The sequence below is a fragment of the Chiloscyllium punctatum genome, chromosome 5 (assembly GCF_047496795.1).
Source record: "Chiloscyllium punctatum isolate Juve2018m chromosome 5, sChiPun1.3, whole genome shotgun sequence".
NCBI lineage: Eukaryota > Metazoa > Chordata > Chondrichthyes > Orectolobiformes > Hemiscylliidae > Chiloscyllium > Chiloscyllium punctatum.
Window position 1 is genome coordinate 111,933,080 of NC_092743.1, and position 19,976 is coordinate 111,953,055.

Here is a 19,976-nt window from a genome sequence, read left to right on the forward strand (position 1 = left end):
GGCAAAACAGCAAGGATTGACTGTCTCTACGACCTGTCTTTTTGAAAAAGGTGTATTGTATCCACAAATTCCTTCTGTCTACATAAAAAAGGGTCCTGTGTATTTTATTATATTGATTAGATAGCGTTGATGTTGTTTGTCTAGTAATGTAGTAAATGCTCAGGGGAACCAAATCTTATAAGGCAGCTGGTGGAATTTAAAGTCAATGAATGAATAAATCTGGATTAAAAGCTAGACTCAGTTATGGTCACCATGAAACCATCAGATTGCCAGAAAAACCCAACTTGTCCACAAATGTCCTTTAGAGAATGAAATCTGCTGTCTTTACCCTATCTCACCTACACGCAAATCCAGAATTCCCTCTGAAATAGCTTAGCAAAAGCACACAGCTATACCAAGTAGCTACATGAAAGTCAAAAAGGAATTGAACTGGATGAACCAACCAGTCTCAATATTAGGTACCACTCTCCATAGTCAACTCTGCAAAGTACTCCTTATCAACATCTAGGGAGTGTGTCAAAACTGAGAGGGCTGTTCAACATAGTAACCTTTTTTTTAAAAAAAACAAACCAGACACCACCATCACCCTCCCAAGTGTATGTCCCACTGGTAGGATAAACCCAATAAGAGCAAGAGGATTGTGGTTCTCAATAGTCCCCCTGGGTGTCCTCGATTTTGACTACAAACCCCATGACATCACATGGCAACAGATCAAACAAAGACAAAGAAACATCTGTTGATAATCCACTCCTTCCCCTTAGCTGATGAATCAGCATTCGTCCATGTTGAACACAAATTGAAAGAAGCGCTGAGGGTAACATGCACATGGAACATAATCATACTTAGTAATTTGTTGGAAATAGTTGTAATGCCAGAACACTGTCAGTATAAATAACTATTCCATCAAAATAAACTATTTAACTGTTGCTATGGGCTTGATGGGCAGTCCTTGGCAGCCAGCATCTTCTTCAGATAGCAGGTGACCAGGAAAAACAGATAAAGGCCAGTGAAGAGTTTCTTGACACATTGATTAGTGAATAGAAGATTCCAGTCACAGCATACAGAGATCAACACGCACTCTGTAGTGTCAATGCTTTCATCCTCTAGTATCAGTAAACTGCTCTCTCCTATCACAAGTCATATGCTTTTTATCTCAATTCTGCTTAACCACCATATCTAAACTGTTGCTTCTTAATAAACTACCTTAACATCACTCATGAGTTCTCAACCTTGTATTTTGGCTAATCCATTTCCCCTGAAGTGGATTCCTATAGATCTGTGCAAAATTTCAGTAAGGGTAGTAGAAACAATGCTCCCTTAATAAATCCATGATAAGTGTCCTTAAATTATTCTACATATTTCAAAGTGATGATTATTATCATCCTCAATATTGTTTCCAATACGTTTTTCACCACTGAGTTAAGGTGACAGCTTGGTCTCTTTCTCCCTTTTAAAACAAAAATGTTAGCACATACTCAGACTTCTAATTCTTCTCCACCATACCTGTAACTAGATAGGACTGAAGCAAAAACAGAAATTGCTGGAAAAACTCAGCAGGTCTGGCAGCATCTGTGGAGAGAAAGCAAATCAACATTTCAGGTCTAGTGAGCCTACTTCAGAACAGATTGAAGCATAACAGGCAGAACCTCTGCTCATTCCTTCTTTACATGTTCTTAAGCAATCTGGAAGTATTTAATTCAAGCATAATGATTTAAGTACTTTCAATAATGATAATTATTCCTCTATCAGTAATGGCATCCTGTCCAATATCCCCTCTTACTTAACTAGAATATCTGCATCCTACATTCACCCCTCTGTTGTGAAGACAGATGCAAGGTATTCATTAAGAACCATACCTACTTCTTCCACCAGTCACATGCAGGGTATCTTTTAGATTTTCATTAGGCCCTACCCTTGGTTTAGTCACCCCCTTGCTCTTCACATATTTATAAATGTCTTTAGTTTTATTCTTGCCAATAGATTTTCACATTCTCTCCTTTTCTTCCTCAGTATCTTTGTAATTTTACCTTGATCATTTTCATCTGGCAGAAGCATTATCCAATCTTGAATTGCTGTTGACCATTCAAGGAGGTTCTCGTATTGGGTGCACTGCTCTTTCCTTTATGTGAACACTTTCTTTTAAAAATTACATACTTCCCTTGAATATGTTTCTCTTCATTTCCCTTCAAGTTACTGTTTCCAGCCCTGATTCACAAATCACTTCACAGCTTAGTAAAACTGACCTTTTCTCAATTAGTACTCTCACTTCTGGTCTTACCATTTTTTTCTTTAATTATATTAAATCTACCTGTACTATAAACATGCAAAGGATCTCCTCTGATATTCATTCCATACGCTCAGTTTTATTTACTAAATTAAGTCCAGGACCACCAACTCTCCATCAAGCCTTCTAAACACTGGCTATGTAAGTACTTATGAATGTATTTTAAAGAATCCTGTGCCTCTATTCCTTCTATTGATTCTATCCTTACTCAGGTAGGAGAAATTGCCTACTGTTACTGTCTTGTTGTTTCTGCCAATTGTCAAAGGTTAACCTAAATTTTGTTCTCTTATTTCTGACTATTTGGGGATCAATAAAATGCTTCCAAAAATAGGGCTTCATTGCCCTATTTTTGTTTTTCAGTTATACTCATGTGGCCTCATTTGATGATCCTTCCAACATATCATCCTACCATCTGCTCTTGTTCTTCTTTCAATAGTGACCAATATCCACCTGAGAGAACAGATAGGTCATCACCTTAACAACTCAAAATGAAAGACAGCACCACCAAAAATACTGCACTTTCTCAGTACCTGACATCAGTGTGTCAGGCTGGATAATACACTGCAGTCCTGGAACGGAGCTTAAACTTTCAAATTTCTAGCTCAGGAGGTCTCCTGTCAACTGCGCCAAGGCCAACACCGAAACATTTATTTTTAACTTTGCACATATTCTTACCCTCCATGTTGAATTATACAATTAACAATATTGAACTCTTATTCAGATAGATTTACTTTTTAAGAGCTTTTTTTTTCTCTGAAAGGCATCAAGTTGAAGAATTACAAAGATTCTTTGCATATCCACAGCATAAATCAATCATACTGGCACTGGTTTAGCTGTGCTGTTTTGAAGTCTGCATATATCTTGACTGATTCATAAAGAAGTTCACAGAATAGTTACAGCACAGGAGAATGCACAAACACATTGCCAAATCCAAAAGCATGCCAAAAACACTGCAGAGTGCTTCCAAGCACTTTAGAATGGAAAAAGTAAAAAATCATCCTACCTGCAATTTAGGTGCCTGGTCATTTAAAGAAGGCTAGTGCAGCGGCTTATCTTGCATCTCTGCACTTAAATGTAGGTTAATGAAGGTACACATTGCCTTTTTATTATTCTTTAATAAGATATGGGCACTACTGGTAAAGCCAATACTGTTGGCAATGCCAATTTGCTGTTGAAAAGATGATGCTGAGCAATTTTCTTTTACCACTGGTTTTGATCTGGTGCAGATGCAGGTATATTCTCAGTATTGTTGGAAAGGGAGTTCAATGACTAAAAAATAACAGTGATGGAACTGCAATATAAATCCAAGTATGGATGGCATGCTACTTAAAGGGGATCTTGCAGGTGGTTTTGTTCTATGTGTCTACTGCTCTTGCCTTTCTAGGTGTTACAGGTCAAGGGTTTTGAAGGTTATTTGAGGGAACCTTCAAAGGTTATTGCATTGTATTTTGCAGACTGCACACATTGTTGCCATGGAGGGAACAAATACGTAAGGTGGTGATTTTGAACTTCTTCAGTATTGCCTGAGCTGTACTCATCCATTCAAGTGGAGGGTATTTCATGAATAACCTAATTTGTGCCTTAAAGATGATAAGTAAATGTTAGGGAGTCAGGACATGAGTGAAATGCCACAGATTTCACAGCCTCTGTCCTGCTCTTGTAGCCACTGTACTTATGAGGTTGGTCCAATTGTGTGTCTGGTCAATGGTATCCAACAAGGTTTTGATGGTTGGGGGGGGAAAAGGGGGTGGGCATTCAGCGATAGTAATGCTGATTGGTTGATTGTTTCTTGTTGGAAATGCTTATTTGTCTGGTATATGTGAAATCTGTGAAGTGAATTGCCACTCATCAGTCCAAGTCTGAATGCTGCTCAGGTCTTACTCAGTATTCAGTTTGAGAGTTAGAAAGGGTATTAAACACTGCAATGTCATCAAAAAACATACCCACTTCTGGCCTTATTTTGATTTGAAAGTCATTGGTGAAGCAGCTGAAGATAGCTGGACTTAAGACACAACCCCTGAGGAACTCCTGCAGCTATATCCTGGAGTTAAGATGACTGTTCTCCATCAACCACATTGAAATTCTGGGTGCTAAATATGATCACTGCCTGTACATTCTCCACATTGAGGATACTGCATCTCTTCAGCAGTTGAGTGGTGACACATTATCTGGCAAACACAAGGTGGCCATGCTCTGCAGCCTTCTAAAATAATGCTTGAGGGGACAGGCAATCTCAACCTCTGTAGTTCTATTATAAATGACACTACATGAGGTAATGTCTCACAAAAAGTAGAAAATATACAGTAAGTACATGAATTTCTGTCAAGAAAGGGAAGCATTTTGATTGTAGCTCCCATGAAAGATTACTCGGCCAAACAACTGATATCTGAAACATTAAAGTCAATTCTTCAAATGACCTGCTGCACATTTTCAACTTTTTTTCAGATATCCAACATTTTAATTTCATTTTGTACAAAAAAAACTAGTTTTAAAGACAGAAAATGAATAGTTCTTACCTCAATAGGACCACACTGTCTGACATGAAGGCACCAATGGTTACATCTGGAGGGAAAAAAAAGACATGTTGATAATTTACCAACCCAGTACTCTTTCTCATCATGAGAACTTTACATTTTTGCACTAAGGCATTTTTCTTTAACCACTAAATCACTCGAGTGGCATTGCTTTGATAACTTTTCATGTTTTTCACGCAAAGGACATCTTGATCACACTCAATCTGGAGGATGGTAACTTAGTCCAGGTCACCAGCACTGTTTTGAAAAAGATATTTCTCCACCTCCTGATGCTGCCTGGCTTGCTGTGTTCTTCCAGTCTCCTGCTCGTCTACCTTGAAAAAGATAAATTACAGGTTCACCGTAATGAGAACAGGGCATGAAGAGTTAAATTATCCAGACTGATTGTATAACCATGGCTTGTATTTCTAGGAGTTGGGAACTTTTAGGAATCATTGAAATTACGATAGGAAACCAAAAGAAATGCAGGTACTGGAAATCCAATACAAAAACAGAAATGGCTGGAAAATCTCAGTGGGTTTGGCAGCATCTGTAGACAGAAATCAAAGTGAATGTTTAGGGTCCAGTGACCCCTCTTCAGAACAGATTCAGAAATGATTTGATAGAATAGATACAGAGAAACTATTTCTAACTGATGGAGGAATCCAGGTTAATGGACATTACCTCTTAAAAATGGAGTGTTCAAACAGGTGGAAAACACAAGGCATCTGATAAGCATCTGGAATCCTCTACTTCAAAGAACTAGGGCGGTTGGGACTGGAGAAATTTAAGACAAGTTTGTACAGCTGAAATCTCCAACTTGTTGTTCCCTCCAGTTCCTTATGATATTGATATGTTATGGATATGGGATAACTGAAGGTTACTACCAGGGATTCTCTACAAAGAGTGATCCTGACACCATCCAGACATGAAGGGTGGTGATAGCCTTAGCAGTATTTTCCACAAGTGATGCAGAGAAAATCGGGGGCAAGATGAGGACAACAAAATTGTTGGAGATCACAGCCGGTCAGTCAGCATCCATGGAGAGACAGTAAGCTAACGTTTTGAGTTTAGATGACTCTTCAGAGCTGGTGAAGTAGAGATCTACAGCAGCTCTTCCCATCCCACATCCTGCAAGGATTCTATCCCATTCTCTCAGTTTTGTTACCCATGTTGTATCTGTTTGGATGATGCCACCTTTCAAAACAGCGCTGGTGACATGGCTTCCTTCTTCCATAACAATGGTTTCCTACTCACGGTGGTTGACAGGGCCCTCAACTGCATCCGACCTATCACCCATGCACCTGCCCTTGCCCCGTCCCATCACTCAACAGTGTGATCAGGCCCCCCATGTTCTCATTTTCATCCCACCAGCCTCTGCATTCAAAAGGATCGTTCTCCGCCATTTCAGACAACCGCAGCAGAACACCACCACCAAACACCTCTTTCCTTCACTCTCCCTGTCTGCATTTCACCAGGATCGGGACACCCTAGTCCATTCCTCGACCGTTAAATCCAACCCCTACTTTCCATGGCAACTTCCCATGTAACCACAGAAGTTACAACACCTGCCCCTTCACCTCCCCATTCAAGATCTTTCCAGGTGAAGCTGCATTTTACCTGTACCTCCTCCAATCTTGTGTATTGTATTCAATATAGCCTTCAATGTGCATTGAAGAAATCAAATGCAGATGGAGTGATCGCTTTACGGAATACCTCTGACCTTCTCAAAGCCAGTCATTTAACACAGCGGCTTGCTTGCGTGCCCACTTGTCTGTCCTCAACATACTGCAATCACAGCACAAACTGGAGGGGCAACATCTCGTCTTCAAACTAGGTGCTTTACAAACTTCAAACTGTGAACCCATTCCTTCCCTTTCTTTTAGCTTAGCTTGTTCTGTTCTCTTCCAATCATGTCCCTTCTCTCCTTCCAGTGGGACTTCCCCATCTGGCAGTTTGGCACACCATTGTTCTGCCATTCTCACATTCCAATCACTTAATCTAAACTATCAACACCCTTTCTGCCCCAGCAGTCCTACCCCAGGCCCCTGAGCTACCCCCCCCCCCCCCCTCTATTGTGTAAATGCTGCCCCCTCCAAACTTCAGATCTAATGAAGAGTAATTTAGACATGAAATGTTAGCTTGCTTTCACTCCATGGATGCTGCCTGGCCCGCTGTGATCTCCGGATTTTTTTTTGGTTTCAGTACAGATTCCAGCATTTGCAGTAATTTGCTCCTGCAACGTACGGATACTTTTTTTTGGATGTGTACTGGTATCGAGTTAAGATTGATAGTTACCTATTAGAAAATAGTGGGAAGCCGAGAATGACTAGGGACTTATGCAATAGTCATAGTGTCCCCACGTTTAGAACAAAAGGTCCTGGTTCAAGACTCGCCACAAAGTATGATGACCACATGTCCAAACAGATTGATTCACAAAAAGAAAATACAGAGATGCCTGAAAAAGGTGTGTAATTTAGAAAAAGGGAGGGAGTCATGTGGAATGTACAATATTAATGTCTCAAAAATTATTGAAGTACCAATAATTTCAGGTCATGTAGAACAAATACAGTCTTCCCAAAACATCATTGAAGTTTCACTTAATGATTACACAAGTGACTGAAAAAAAGAATTGACAGACTCTGTGCAAAGTTGAATTTCACCATAATTTCTCTGCAGATTAACAAATCACTCAAGCAGTTGTATGGTCTTAGCCTGTAACCTAATCAAAGCGGTCCAATGATTCAAGCACCTACTTTTTGGCCCATATCAGGTGAGCTGCAAATCTTAAATCCATGGAAATATGTCCATCAACTCAACATTTTACCCATTAAACTTAATACACATACAATCTGTAAGTAATCTAATCTAATCACAGAGAGGGAAAGGACAAAACATTTGCATTTATATAGTGTCTTTCACAACCACCAAACATCCCAAAGCTCTTTATAGCCAATGAGTGGTAATTGGCCATAGTCCAGGAGACACAGAAATCTCTCTATATTAGCAAAGCATCAATCCACATCAAGTATGTTAAAGGCTAAAGAGGAAGACCTCCATAATATACTTCAGCCAGTATGGGAATTGAACCTGCACTGTTGGCATTATTCTGCACCACACTCTAACCATCTAAATGAAAACACAATGAAGCACTGTAACTGTTGTCACTACGTTGTGTAAGAAACATCACACCACCTTACACATAGCAATCTCCCATAAATAGGAATGATAGCAAAGTAATGCATTCTTGTAATGTTAAGTGAAGAATAAATATTGACCAAGTTTCCAGTTCTTCAAATAGTGCCTTGGGGATCTTTTATATTCACTAGAGAGGGCAGACACAGTCTCAATTTAACATTTCATCTCAGAGACCATAACTCTCATAGCATAAAGTTAAAAATCACAACACCAGGTTATAGTCCAACAGGTTTAATTGGAAGCACACTAACTTTCGGAGCAACGCTCCTTCATCATGCTCCTTCTCATAGCATAGAATGTCATTGATGTCACTGCGGATTTTTGTGCTCAAGTCCTGGAGCAGACCTCACACCCAAAACCTTCAAGGCTGCTACCAACTGAGGCATAGTTTATAGTTTCTTAGTCTATAATCCTTGTACATGGCAAGAATTGGTGCAGTGAAACTGAAAATACAGAATTATGGCAAAATGCAGTATTTGTTGTTTGCTGCCTATGATATTTTGTCTGACATCTGTGCTCTCAGTATCAATATATTCTTTCCAATATATGGTTATAAGTTCCTTCCCTAGAGCATAGGAGGCCATTTAGTTTGTTGAGTTGGCACTGTGTCTCCATATGAGTAATTTGTAATTCTCATGTTCTCCACTAGCCTGCATATTCTTCCTTCTCAGATAATAATCCCATTCTGTCTCGAATACCTTAATTGAACCTGCCTTCACCACACTCTTATGTAGCACATTCTCAACTGTCATTATTCACAATGTCTTTAAAGCTTCTTTTGCCAATTACCTTGAAACTGTGCCCTCTCATTCTCAAACCTACTACCAGTAAGAACAGATCTTCCAAGAATCTTTATGATTTCGAAGGCCTTTACCAAATCTTCCTTCAAATCTTCTCTGCACCAATAAAAACAATCCTATAGACATCTTTCTCAATCTATTGGAACACATCTAGTTGTTAAATATAAGAGCCACTGGCTCACACCCAATATTATTCATTTCCGTATACACTTTGGAGCAGATGGAGCAACTTCAAACCTAAATAAAGTTCTTCATCCTTGGAACCATCAACATGACTTTGTTTTCTCCACCCTCTCTAGGTTCTCACATATTTCCAATAGTGTGGTGTCCTGAACTGAGAAATACTCCAGCTGAGGCTGAACCAGTATGTTATAGATTTTTAACATAACCACCTTACATTTTTAAACCACACCCAGTTAATAAATCTTGATGATGTATGTTTCATGAAGCACTTAATCTATTCTGCTACATTCAATGCTTTACACAGACACATATAGATTTCTCAGTTCATACATCCTCCTTAGAATGTGCTCTATATTTCATATTATCTCAGTCTTCCAATCAATGAATCATTGTGCACTTCTCCACACTGAATTCCATCCGTCACTTGTGCACGCATTCTACCAATTTCTCCACATTCTTTTGAAGCTCTGCACCATCTCCTTCTCAACTCACAATGCTTCCCAGTTTCAGGTCATTCAAATCTTTTAAAATGTACATTGTAAAAATGTAAAGTCACCACAGTCTCACTCCCTATTAGACAAACGACTTGTAACGATTTAAATGAGGTACCAATGTTTTAACCACATAAGGAAGTAGCATAAAGAAATGTAAAGAAAATATACACATGTCATGGTCAGTCCACCTGCAAAGATTTTCACATCTGAAGATGGTACTATAGCCTTGGTATTTTAAGCTAAAGACACAATTAAAATTGCTTCAATACAAGAAAGTACAGAAGTAGTCTTAGCAAAGATTCAGGCACTTAAAAGTTGATCATGCTGATGGGCCTGATTCCATCTGCTCCAAGGAGAAAGTGAGGACTGCAGATGCTGGAGATCAGAGCTGAACATGTGTTGCTGGAAAAGCGCAGCAGGTCAGGCGGCATCCAAGGAGCAGGAGAATTGACGTTTTGGGCATGAGCCCTTCTTCAGGGCTGAAGAAAGGCTCATGCCCGAAACGTCAATTCTCCTGCACCTTGGATGCTGCCTGACCTGCTGCGCTTTTCCAGCAACACATTTTCAGCTCCATCTGCTCCAAAGTGTATACAGAAATGAATAATATTGGATGAGAGCCAGTGGCTCTTATATTTAACAACTAGATGTGTTCCAATAGATTGAGAAAGATGTCTATGGCCCTATTATTTATTGAGATAAAGAAATCACACTCTGTGACTAATAAACCTGACAGTTTGACGTCAATTGTAGGGATGTTATTTACAACCACTTCAAGGAGGCTAATGGATTTTTAAGGATTTCCAACATTGGTTTCAGGAAACCCACTGACATTGTATACAGAGATTTACTAAAATGTATTTGACAAAGTGCCATGTAGAACATGAATGGAAGAAATAAATCATGAGAGAGTGTCAAACAGATAAGATAGACTTGCCCATTTAAGATTGACCGTCTTCTGCAATATCCCTTTTACACCATCTCCAAAATCCGTGCCCTTTTTTCCTATAGCTACACATTGGAATTTTTACAATCATGGTCCTCTCTTTGTCACAGTTCTGAAAAAAACCTGAATCGAAGTCACAAATTGATCACCAAGAGGGGAACCTTGAGATATGTTTACAAGATAACGTATTGGTTTAGTGATCAAGGAAAAGACAGGGTAGAGTGGTATTCTATAACAGCATCCGAGTACAGTTCAGATCACCAGATTTAGGATATCATAGATTTTGTATTCCAATATTGGTTTGTGAACAAGATGAAGAATATTAGGGCTGTAGAGAAGATGCCAGTGAAGGCTATCAGATTGCAAGTACACGCTCCAAGGATTCATATTGTTTATTTATTTTTTTTAAAAGGAATTGAGCGACATATTGAGCTTATTAAAAATGAGGAAAACTAGATTCTGTCCAATTGAAAAGACTATTTTTAACTCAAAGATGTTAAGCAAACAGTCAGCTTGAGAGTCATCATTCTCTGGAACAGACTACCAGACCATCTGTGCTCTAAACAGAAATTTGTCAAGTTGCTGAGTGAAGGACATTTCCAGTTATAGAATCACAGAAAATACAGCACAGTTGGTGGTCAATCAGTCCATTGAGTCTGAGCTTTTGAAAAGTAAATTCTCAGTCCTCTTTCGCTCTCTTTCCACAGATCCCTACAAATGCTTTATTCCCTCAAAGAATAATCCAGATTCCCTTTGGAAGTTACAAAGTACTCACAGTCCTGCTTTCTAAATCCTAACCATTCACTGTGCTTTTCCATTCAAAGACACATTCAAACTTCTTTAAATAATGTTCAGCGAGAAATTTGTGAGGGGATTTTCCTGATTTGGCCCAAAGCAGGTTCTAATTGTAAGTGTTAAGTCAGAACATAGGCCAGCTCTGCTGAAAGTAAAGCCAAGCAAAGCAGACATACAGTAAATGGTGATAAAATCAAAAACGTGCTGGAGATCACAATGGATGAGGCAACATCCATGGAGAGAAAGCAAGCTAACGTTGAGTCTAGATGACTGTCCAGAGATCCTACAGTGAATGATGGGGGGGATGGACAGTAAACCTGGACTAATGTTTTCAATGCTGAACATGAAGTCTTATTGTTTTGGGAAGTCAAAAGCATGGACTGGGTGACCACTTTGCTGAACACATCCACTCAGTCCGCAAGCACAACCCCAACCTTCTGTTTGCTTGCCACTTCGATAGACCATCTTATTGCTCACACTTCTGCCCCAGGCCTGCTAGTGTTCCAGCAAATACAAGTTTGAAAAACAGCACCTCATTTTCCACTTAAACACTTGGCAGCCTTCTCGACATGACACGGAGTTCGACATTGAACTCAACATTGAGCATGAACTCTCTCATTTTGTTTCCAATGCTTCCCCACCCTCCACTCCCCCAACCATGCCCGATATGTCTGGTTTTCTTAGCTTTGCTTTCAGCACAGTTAATCTAGATTCTGCCATTAACAACTACTATCAGCACCTATTCTGAATCTATCTCCAATTTCTACAACCATTGCCACTCATTTTGCCTTCTGTTCTTAACACTTGTGACCTCGAATCTGGCTTGGCCTCTAATCTTCCCTTCTGTTTCACTTGTTCTTCCTCACCTTTACCTGCAGCACGAGATCCATCACTTTTCCACTAGTTCCAAGAAAGAGTCATATTGGACCCCAAACACGGTCTTATTTCATTCTCTGCAGATGCACTCAGGCCTTCTCTTGGTTCCTAAACTGGTTATCATCTGTCAGGAACTGGCACTGTGAAAGATGTGCACACAGCCTATTTTGCAGTCAACCTGACTGTGTTGTTGCAACTCTACTCTCCACATGATCTACCATGCTATCTGCTGGCGTACATGTGCTCCATAATATATCTTAAATACCCATGGAGAAATGCAAAAAATCTTAAAAGCAAAGCTCCTCATGTCTAATTCCATCTTCGAGTTAGCTGTTGTAATTTTATCACTTCCTTTCACTACATGCTAATTTCATGATCTTAGCTGTAAAGGAGTTGTCACCTACATTGGAATGCTCTTTTCCCTCTATTTTTCTCTCAACCAATGTGGAGAGCCAGATGTTGCTCTTCAATTCCCAATATAATTCTGGTAGGTACTGGCACGAATGGTATTGATAAAAACCCTCTGTAACCTCTTGCCAAGAAGGACGACATTGACTCCAATCCTTTGCTCACATCACTAAGCCATGCAGAATCATAGAGAATGTACAGCATGGAAACAGACCCTTTGGTCTAACTCACCCATGCCGACCACATATCCTAAAGTTATCTAGTTGCATATGCCAGCATTTGGCCCATATTCTTCAAAACCCCTTCTATTCATACATCTATCCAAATGCTTTTTAAATGTTGTAATTGTACCAGCCTCCACCACCTCTGGCAGCTCATACCACCCTCCGCGGAAAAAGGTTGCTCCTTAGGTCCCTTTTAAATGTTTCCTCTCTCACTTTAAATCTATGCCCTATAGTTTTGGACTCCCCCCACCACAGGGCAAAAACCTTGCCTATTGACCCAATCCATGCCCATCATGCTTTTATAAACTTCTACATGGTCACCCCTCAGCCTCCGACACTCCAGGGAAAATAGCTTAAACAAAGCAGCATCCGGAACATATTCTTGGAAATCATTACTGCTATTACTTGTAGTCATAAAATGGCATAATAATTTTGTCTCTGCTTCCTGTTCAGACTTTCCCCCCCTCCAATATTGCTACCTAATTTACTTCTAAAAAGCTTTTAAAGTTGTCACACTGAATACTAAATCATAGTTTCAAAAAAAAACTGGTTTGTGTTATACCCATAACTGTATCATTATATTCCTTACCATGAGGGGGTCTAGTGGGGCATTATGTTCCTACATCTGATAATCTTGAGTTCAAGTTCCACCGGTTTCACAGGTGTTAACATTTCTGAACAGGTTGATCAGAAAATATCTAATACTCTCCATGAATATTATGAGATAAACATTATAGATTAGCACTCCCTATACAGTCAGAATGGAACTGCCATGGATGTCAGTTCTTGTCATTTTCCACCTCATTTTTACCTATTAAGGGGTTAATGCATAATGAGATTTGATTGGACTCCAGACCAATAAAAGTATTAGCTCAGAAGACAGGCCATTGTAAAAGGCTGGACTGGTGGATGAGTTAACACTCAGTTGAACAGAAGAATCATTGGGAACATGAAGGGAGAATGAATAATACTTCTGAATTTTTGACAAAGGAGGTGAACTGCTGACTCAGCTGGATTGATATATTTTAGCAGTTATATTCAGTGGCATTTATTCTGTAAACTCTTTCCTCAATGTCTCTGTAGTTATTTGGACATTCTTCTGAGATAATTCAGAGGTGTGGGTATTTGCAGCCCACCTGCTAGTTCAATGGTCTGTCTGATTGACACTTTTAAAGGGTTATAGTAACAGCGTTTTTTCTTTCATAAAAACATTAGTGAACAGGTACTTTAGTTTTTCTCATCAGTTCCACACTTGCCATTGTTTGTATTGTGTGTTTTTGTATAACTATTACATACTGGGTGAATGGCCAAGGAGGAACATGAGTTAAGGTGGACATCACGAGAGGCCATTGCAAACAGCAGGACTGGTGGATGATTGACACTCAGTTAAATGAAAGGATCACGGGGAACATCAAAAGAGAACGAGAGATGTAAATAATACTTTTGAGTTTACTCTTCAAATGTTTTCTAAATTCAAGCTATGGTTCACAAGTCCTCTGAGATCTGTGAACTGAGAGACATGATGAAATTGTTGACTCCTTGAAAATTGCAGAGGTCAAGGAGGTGGCTAACCTTGCAATGAAGCCAGCCACATTGAGAGTGCAGGATATGGGTTTATTACCCACACCCTCATCCTCCAGGAGGAAGTGAGCACTGCAGATGCTGGAGATCAGAGTCAAAAAAAGTGTGGTGCTGGAAAAGCACAGCTGGTCAGGCACCATCGAGGAGCAGGAGAGTCGACGTTTCGAGCATAAGTTCTCCATCAGGATTGAGGGGAGGCCCGAAAGGGCCTGAGAGATAAATGAGGGGGGAGAGGTGGTGCTGGCGAGAAGGTAGCTGGGATAGTTAGATAAAGATGGGGGGGGTGGGGGTGGGTGATGGTTCAGAGCAAAGGGTGGCAATGAACTGTCCTACCTGTCCATCTTCCTTTCCAACTATCCGCTCCACCTTCCACTGCGATCTATCACCACCACCCCCATATGCATCCAGCTACATGACATTCCCAACTACCTTCCCTCCGGTCCCACTTATCTCACAGCTCCCCTTGGGCTACCCCCACATTCCTGAAGAAAAACTTAATCTCTGCCAACTAAAATTAAGACACTAGGAACAAGGGCAGAAACCTGCTAGGATTGATTGATTTATTGTTGGGCAAGTCTATCGAGGATTACAGTCCCAAAGCAAATAAATTGATTTAAAGGACAGATCAGCCATTAATCTAACTGGTTGCTAGAACAGCTCCAAGGGGCTGAATGGTCTACTCTGTTCCAACGTATCAACTCAATATATGGGAAATATGTATGAAAGGCACTCAGGATAGCAGGCATTTTCACAAAAGTATGATTGAATTGAGGAAAGGTTGAATGTGATGGAAATATGTTACAGTCCAGACTGTAACATAAACTATAAATCTCTTCCATGCTATTATTCAATACTGCCTACATTGTATTAAGTAACCATTGTACTCAAAACAGGCTTAACATGCTGAAAAATGCCTCAGCATGAAAGAATGCACATAAAACATGTCCTATAATGGAAACAAACTACAGCCAAATTTCAATCGGCTGCAGTACATGTAGCCAAAAACATAAGCATACCGACATATTGAAATCAAACAGCTTAGGCTAACCTTGACAAGTTTTGGATAAGAGACAAGATACAACAAAACATTTTCCAAAATGGCTTTCAACTCACATACCTGGATAAGCATTTCCATCCATGTCCACTCCTCCTGATATCGACTGGCCAAACATGCGCAATATTGGATTGATTGTCTGTCCTGAAATCCTCTAGAGGTGGGGGAGGAAGAAGCAAAAAAAATTAGAAAAACTGCAGGAGAGAAAACAGAAAATTTCTTGCATTAGAGGAGACATTAAGCTAGCATCATTTAAAACATCTGATGCTGGAGTTTGCATGAGACTCCAGTCAAGGATTCTAGACAGCATATCTCTGAGTAAAACGGCAAACATCTAATTTACCAACTTACCTTCTGTCATTACTGAACCCAAGTGCTATAATTTTGAAGTATTTTCTAATTATCTATGGGGGCTTGTCATTCAAAATCTAGGAGCTTTAAATAGGACAAGGTGACAATTTCAAACAAATATAAATGTCATCTGTTTGACAGCAGTGATATACAATCTCTTTTTCAAACTTAATCAGGGGAAACACTTTGAAGTCTATAAAGCAGCACATTTATAAGTGAATATTCCTCTCATCCTGAGTAGCAGTTATATTGTGTTTTCAAAGCCATTGATTAAATGAATAATGTTGGGAAATCACATTGAGAGCGAGACAAGAAAGTGGGAACAGTTCAGCAACCCATTTTGCATCACAATATATTTTCGTGCTCATTGACATCAAGCCGACAAGATGTCAAACAAGATGTCAGACAGACTCATATTTCTTGTCTGGCAATAAATGAAACTTAACCCTGCAGTGTGCTCTGCTCAATCAAACAGCACCTTAAATTAGAAACAAAATTCTTCATAGGATTTCAACAGCTTCAATCAGAATTCACAGAAGGACGACATCAGCTCTTTCAAAAAGCAGTCAAGTTAGTCCATCTTTTTGTTCTTTTCCCATATCCCTGCAATTCTTTTCTCTTCACATTAAAAAAAAATTGACCAAATTCATCTTGAAAGCCAACATCAAAGCTATTGTCATTATCCTATCAGGAAGTGCAATTCAATTCCTAACCACTTTGTGCAAAAATGCTTTCCCTCATCTTGTCTCAAGTTCTTCCACTAATTATCTTAAATCTGGCTCTCTTGTTATCAATTGTTCAGTCAGTGAGAAGAGTTTGTCTCTGTTTACATCATTCAGGATTGTAATCACCTCTTAAGAAATCTTCTCTTCACCTCTGCTCAAAGATTCACAATCCCACCATCTCTAATCTATCCCCATTACTGTAATCCCTCAATTCAGAACCATTATCCCAGAACTTTAGTGTAAATTTCTTCTATCCCCTGTTCAAAGTTTTACACCCTCCTAACAACTTCAACATTTACTTCAGCTGAATTTGAATTGCATTTTCTGGAGATTTAGGGTAACATCCTGGCAAATATCCTGGCTTTTGTACTCTATGCCTCCATGTATAAATCCCTTATGTTTTATTAACTGCTATCTTAACTTGTCTACAACTTTCAAATATTTGTGCATGGTTACCCCATCCTCTATCAAAATAGATCTTTAATTTATGTTATTGTTTCTCATTTTTCCAATAAAAATCTATCAACATCACTTTTCTGTACTGAATTTCATCTGCCATGTCTCTAAAGTTTTAATATGGAAGAGGAAACTCTGTCAGCACAAGCATTAAGGGCCAAAGGCCTGTTCCTGTGTGGTATTGTTCTTTGTACGTTCTCTTGATATTACATTTCTAAGTTTCATGGTATTGCAATTTTGAAATTGTGCTTAGTGTACCCAAGTCCAAGTCATTATTCTGAGAACAGTAATGGTCGTAGCCTGAACCTTGGGGACTCCACTGTATACATTCAAAAGATAACAACTATTTCCCAAATCGGTTTTCTATTCCTTAACTATTTTTACAATCACAATGCTTTGGTACCTTTCACCCTATGAACTTAATTGCATTAACAAGGTTAATATGTGGTATTAAATTTAATGCTTTTAAAGGTCTTTGTATTCATTATCAACTCACTGTTCTTGTGTATCCTCTTATCAAGTAAACAAATGTAGAACATTCTTAGAATAAGAGTTGATTGTTTGGATTCATCATGCCCTAAGGTGGGGAAGCAGTCATGAAGGATGCTCACTGATTGCACCGGTGTAGGTGAGGAGACAAATATTCTCCAGATAATGAGGGAATAAGGCAATGAATACCATCAGCCAGGATGCAGGTAAAGGGGAGTGTGTTCTCCAGGGTGTGTTTGACCTAATCTGCCTCCTCTTTTCTGAAGGTAAGGCCCATAATCAAGCTTCCTTCTGGGAGTCCTTTGTCACAGGATTATAGTGTGTTGTGCATGTACAGCTGCAAGCAATTTGTCCAAATGTGAGGTTTGTTCACACATTTTGACACTTAAGTGATCACAGTACCCGCACAATGAAATATTCTTTACTTCAACTAACAGAGTAAAGTGAAAAAGTCCTCAATCAATTATCCATGTCTCAAAGAGGAAACAGCATGACCACCCAAACAGGAAACAGCGGGCTCCGAACCAGTGGTTTCCAAGAACAAAACCAAGCACATCTTGAAAGCTTAACTGACCTGGATTCCGATTGCAAAAAGGTTTTTGTGGGTCTGCCAGCCTCATCAGACCACTGTCTTGACTTTTTCCTCTTGGTGACTCACCTCTTAACCCACATTATGACACATTATTTCCCCTTCCTCATTTGAGGAGACATCATACACCTTTCTCTAAGATATCCCCCCTTTGCTGAGTGTGGCTGTGGAGGGCACAGCATACCATGATAATGCAGATGGTGTACATTGCAGGGCCTGAGCAGTCAACACACTGGAATCTCTGTCTCTGAGCAGTCCAGCGATTTGTTCAACAATAGCCCTATTGGAATAATGTTGTACCTCTCCTTGATATCAGTCAGAGGATTGTAGTTATAAGTCGGATCGTGAGGGGTAGCTCCTCTGTATAAGCAGCACCCGTAACCGGGGCAGTGGGGTGGGGGGGTGGAATGCCTGAACGTACTGCAGAACGTGGGAGTTGTGACAGCTTGCTATATATCAAGTGCAGACACAGAATATTCAAATGGTGTGGAGACAGCAGACTGTACATTAAAGGAAGTGGAAACCTTTCCTATTGATGAATACAGGTGGCTGTTGCAATGTAGCTGCAATTGATTGGGTCTTGTACTCGTGGGAAAATGAACTATCACAGAAAACCTGACCAGCATGGCTGCTTGACTCTAAGAGAAGGAACACAAATTCACACATTTTAACAAACAGATCATCGGTCGCCTCTCAGCTTCATTTTGAAAATAGCCTGACTGGAAAATTCCTCAGAGCTCCTCAGTGGGTCTCCCAAATGAGCTCTGTTTCAGAGCCACTGGAACCTTTTCAGAGGGGTGGGGGGGGGGGGGGGGGGGGGGGGGGGGTAGCCAAACCATTCTGGCAGTCACCGTTGCTTGTCCAGAAGCTGGGAGATGAAGGAAACAAACTCCTGGGACACCCTGACCACCTTCTGCACTGCAGCAACATGTGTGGATGTAGTTTCTGGCCAATGCTCATTGTAACCATGGTAACCCAGATCTTACACCTCTGCAGGCTAGTCTGTAGCCTGTGCCTGCTGGTGCTGCTTCTGTGCCCCACAACACTGATTCCTCCTCAGCTACAAAATGGCCATAAGCAGAGCAGAGTTCTGCTGTGCAGTCAGTTTCAGAAGATCTGTGAATTCATGCGTATAATCATTATTCTCTTTGAAGCATATCCTCCCAACCCAACTCCATGATGCCCTATCCTTGCAATTTCCTCCCCAGGCCTCCTCCCAAACCATTGTGCCCACCATGATAAGGTCTTGAATGGCCCCAGAGAACAGCTTCCTACTTAATAAATTGTCAGAGAAATGAAGATGAAGACAATGCATATTGGATGGCCAAGGAGAAAATGTCAATAAACCATCCATCCATAGTAGTCAGCTTGTCTTCTGTGACATTGAAGCAGAAACATATCATTTTTGCCTCAGCACTTTAGAGCTACCAACGACCCCCCCCCCCTCCCCCCCCTACCCACTGTATCTATCTGTCCTCACACCTCTTGTTTGGCAGAACCCTCCAATCCTCAAGACGGTTGCCCTACATCAATTAGGCACTTATAGATATTGAATGGATCTCCTTTCTACTATGGCAATGTCTATATCTCAGACTCACTGAAAAACTGGGAAACTCATCTGTCTTCAGGCCCCTTGGGGCTTGGGCTCCCAGGAAATCATCCATCCCTGTCGTGTGCAGGCAGAGGTAAGAACAGGGATGCAGGATCAGTCATGAGTCCGAATTCTCACCCTGACGTGAAAATCCAGACCCTCAAACTTGCCCAAAATCTGTCATATCATAAGAGGAAAATATGTCACAAACTGTCATCATTGGAAGTGGGTTTCTGATCGCTGGGGAGGTCGATATGTAGTGGTAATGTTACTGGACTGGTAACCCTGAGGCTCAAGCTAATGTTCAATAAAAATCTGGAATGACAAACAGTGCTTGTCAAATGGCTACTATGTAACCATTGTTGTAAAACCATCTGCTTCACGTAAGGAGAGAAAATCTGCTACTGTCTCACAGTCTGGCC

General features: G+C 40.2%; 1 protein-coding gene across 1 annotated transcript in view; it reads right to left on the reverse strand.

Annotated features, from left to right (window-relative positions):
- itga9 (integrin, alpha 9) overlaps window positions 1–19,976 on the reverse strand; it is a 385,198-nt gene that overhangs the window by 278,272 nt on the left and 86,950 nt on the right. The window contains exons 12-13 of the mRNA XM_072571044.1: window positions 15,417–15,507; window positions 4,801–4,846 (exon numbers count right to left, since the gene is read on the reverse strand). Coding sequence (XP_072427145.1) covers window positions 4,801–4,846; window positions 15,417–15,507 — 137 coding nt within the window. The remainder of the gene's footprint in view (window positions 1–4,800; window positions 4,847–15,416; window positions 15,508–19,976) is intronic.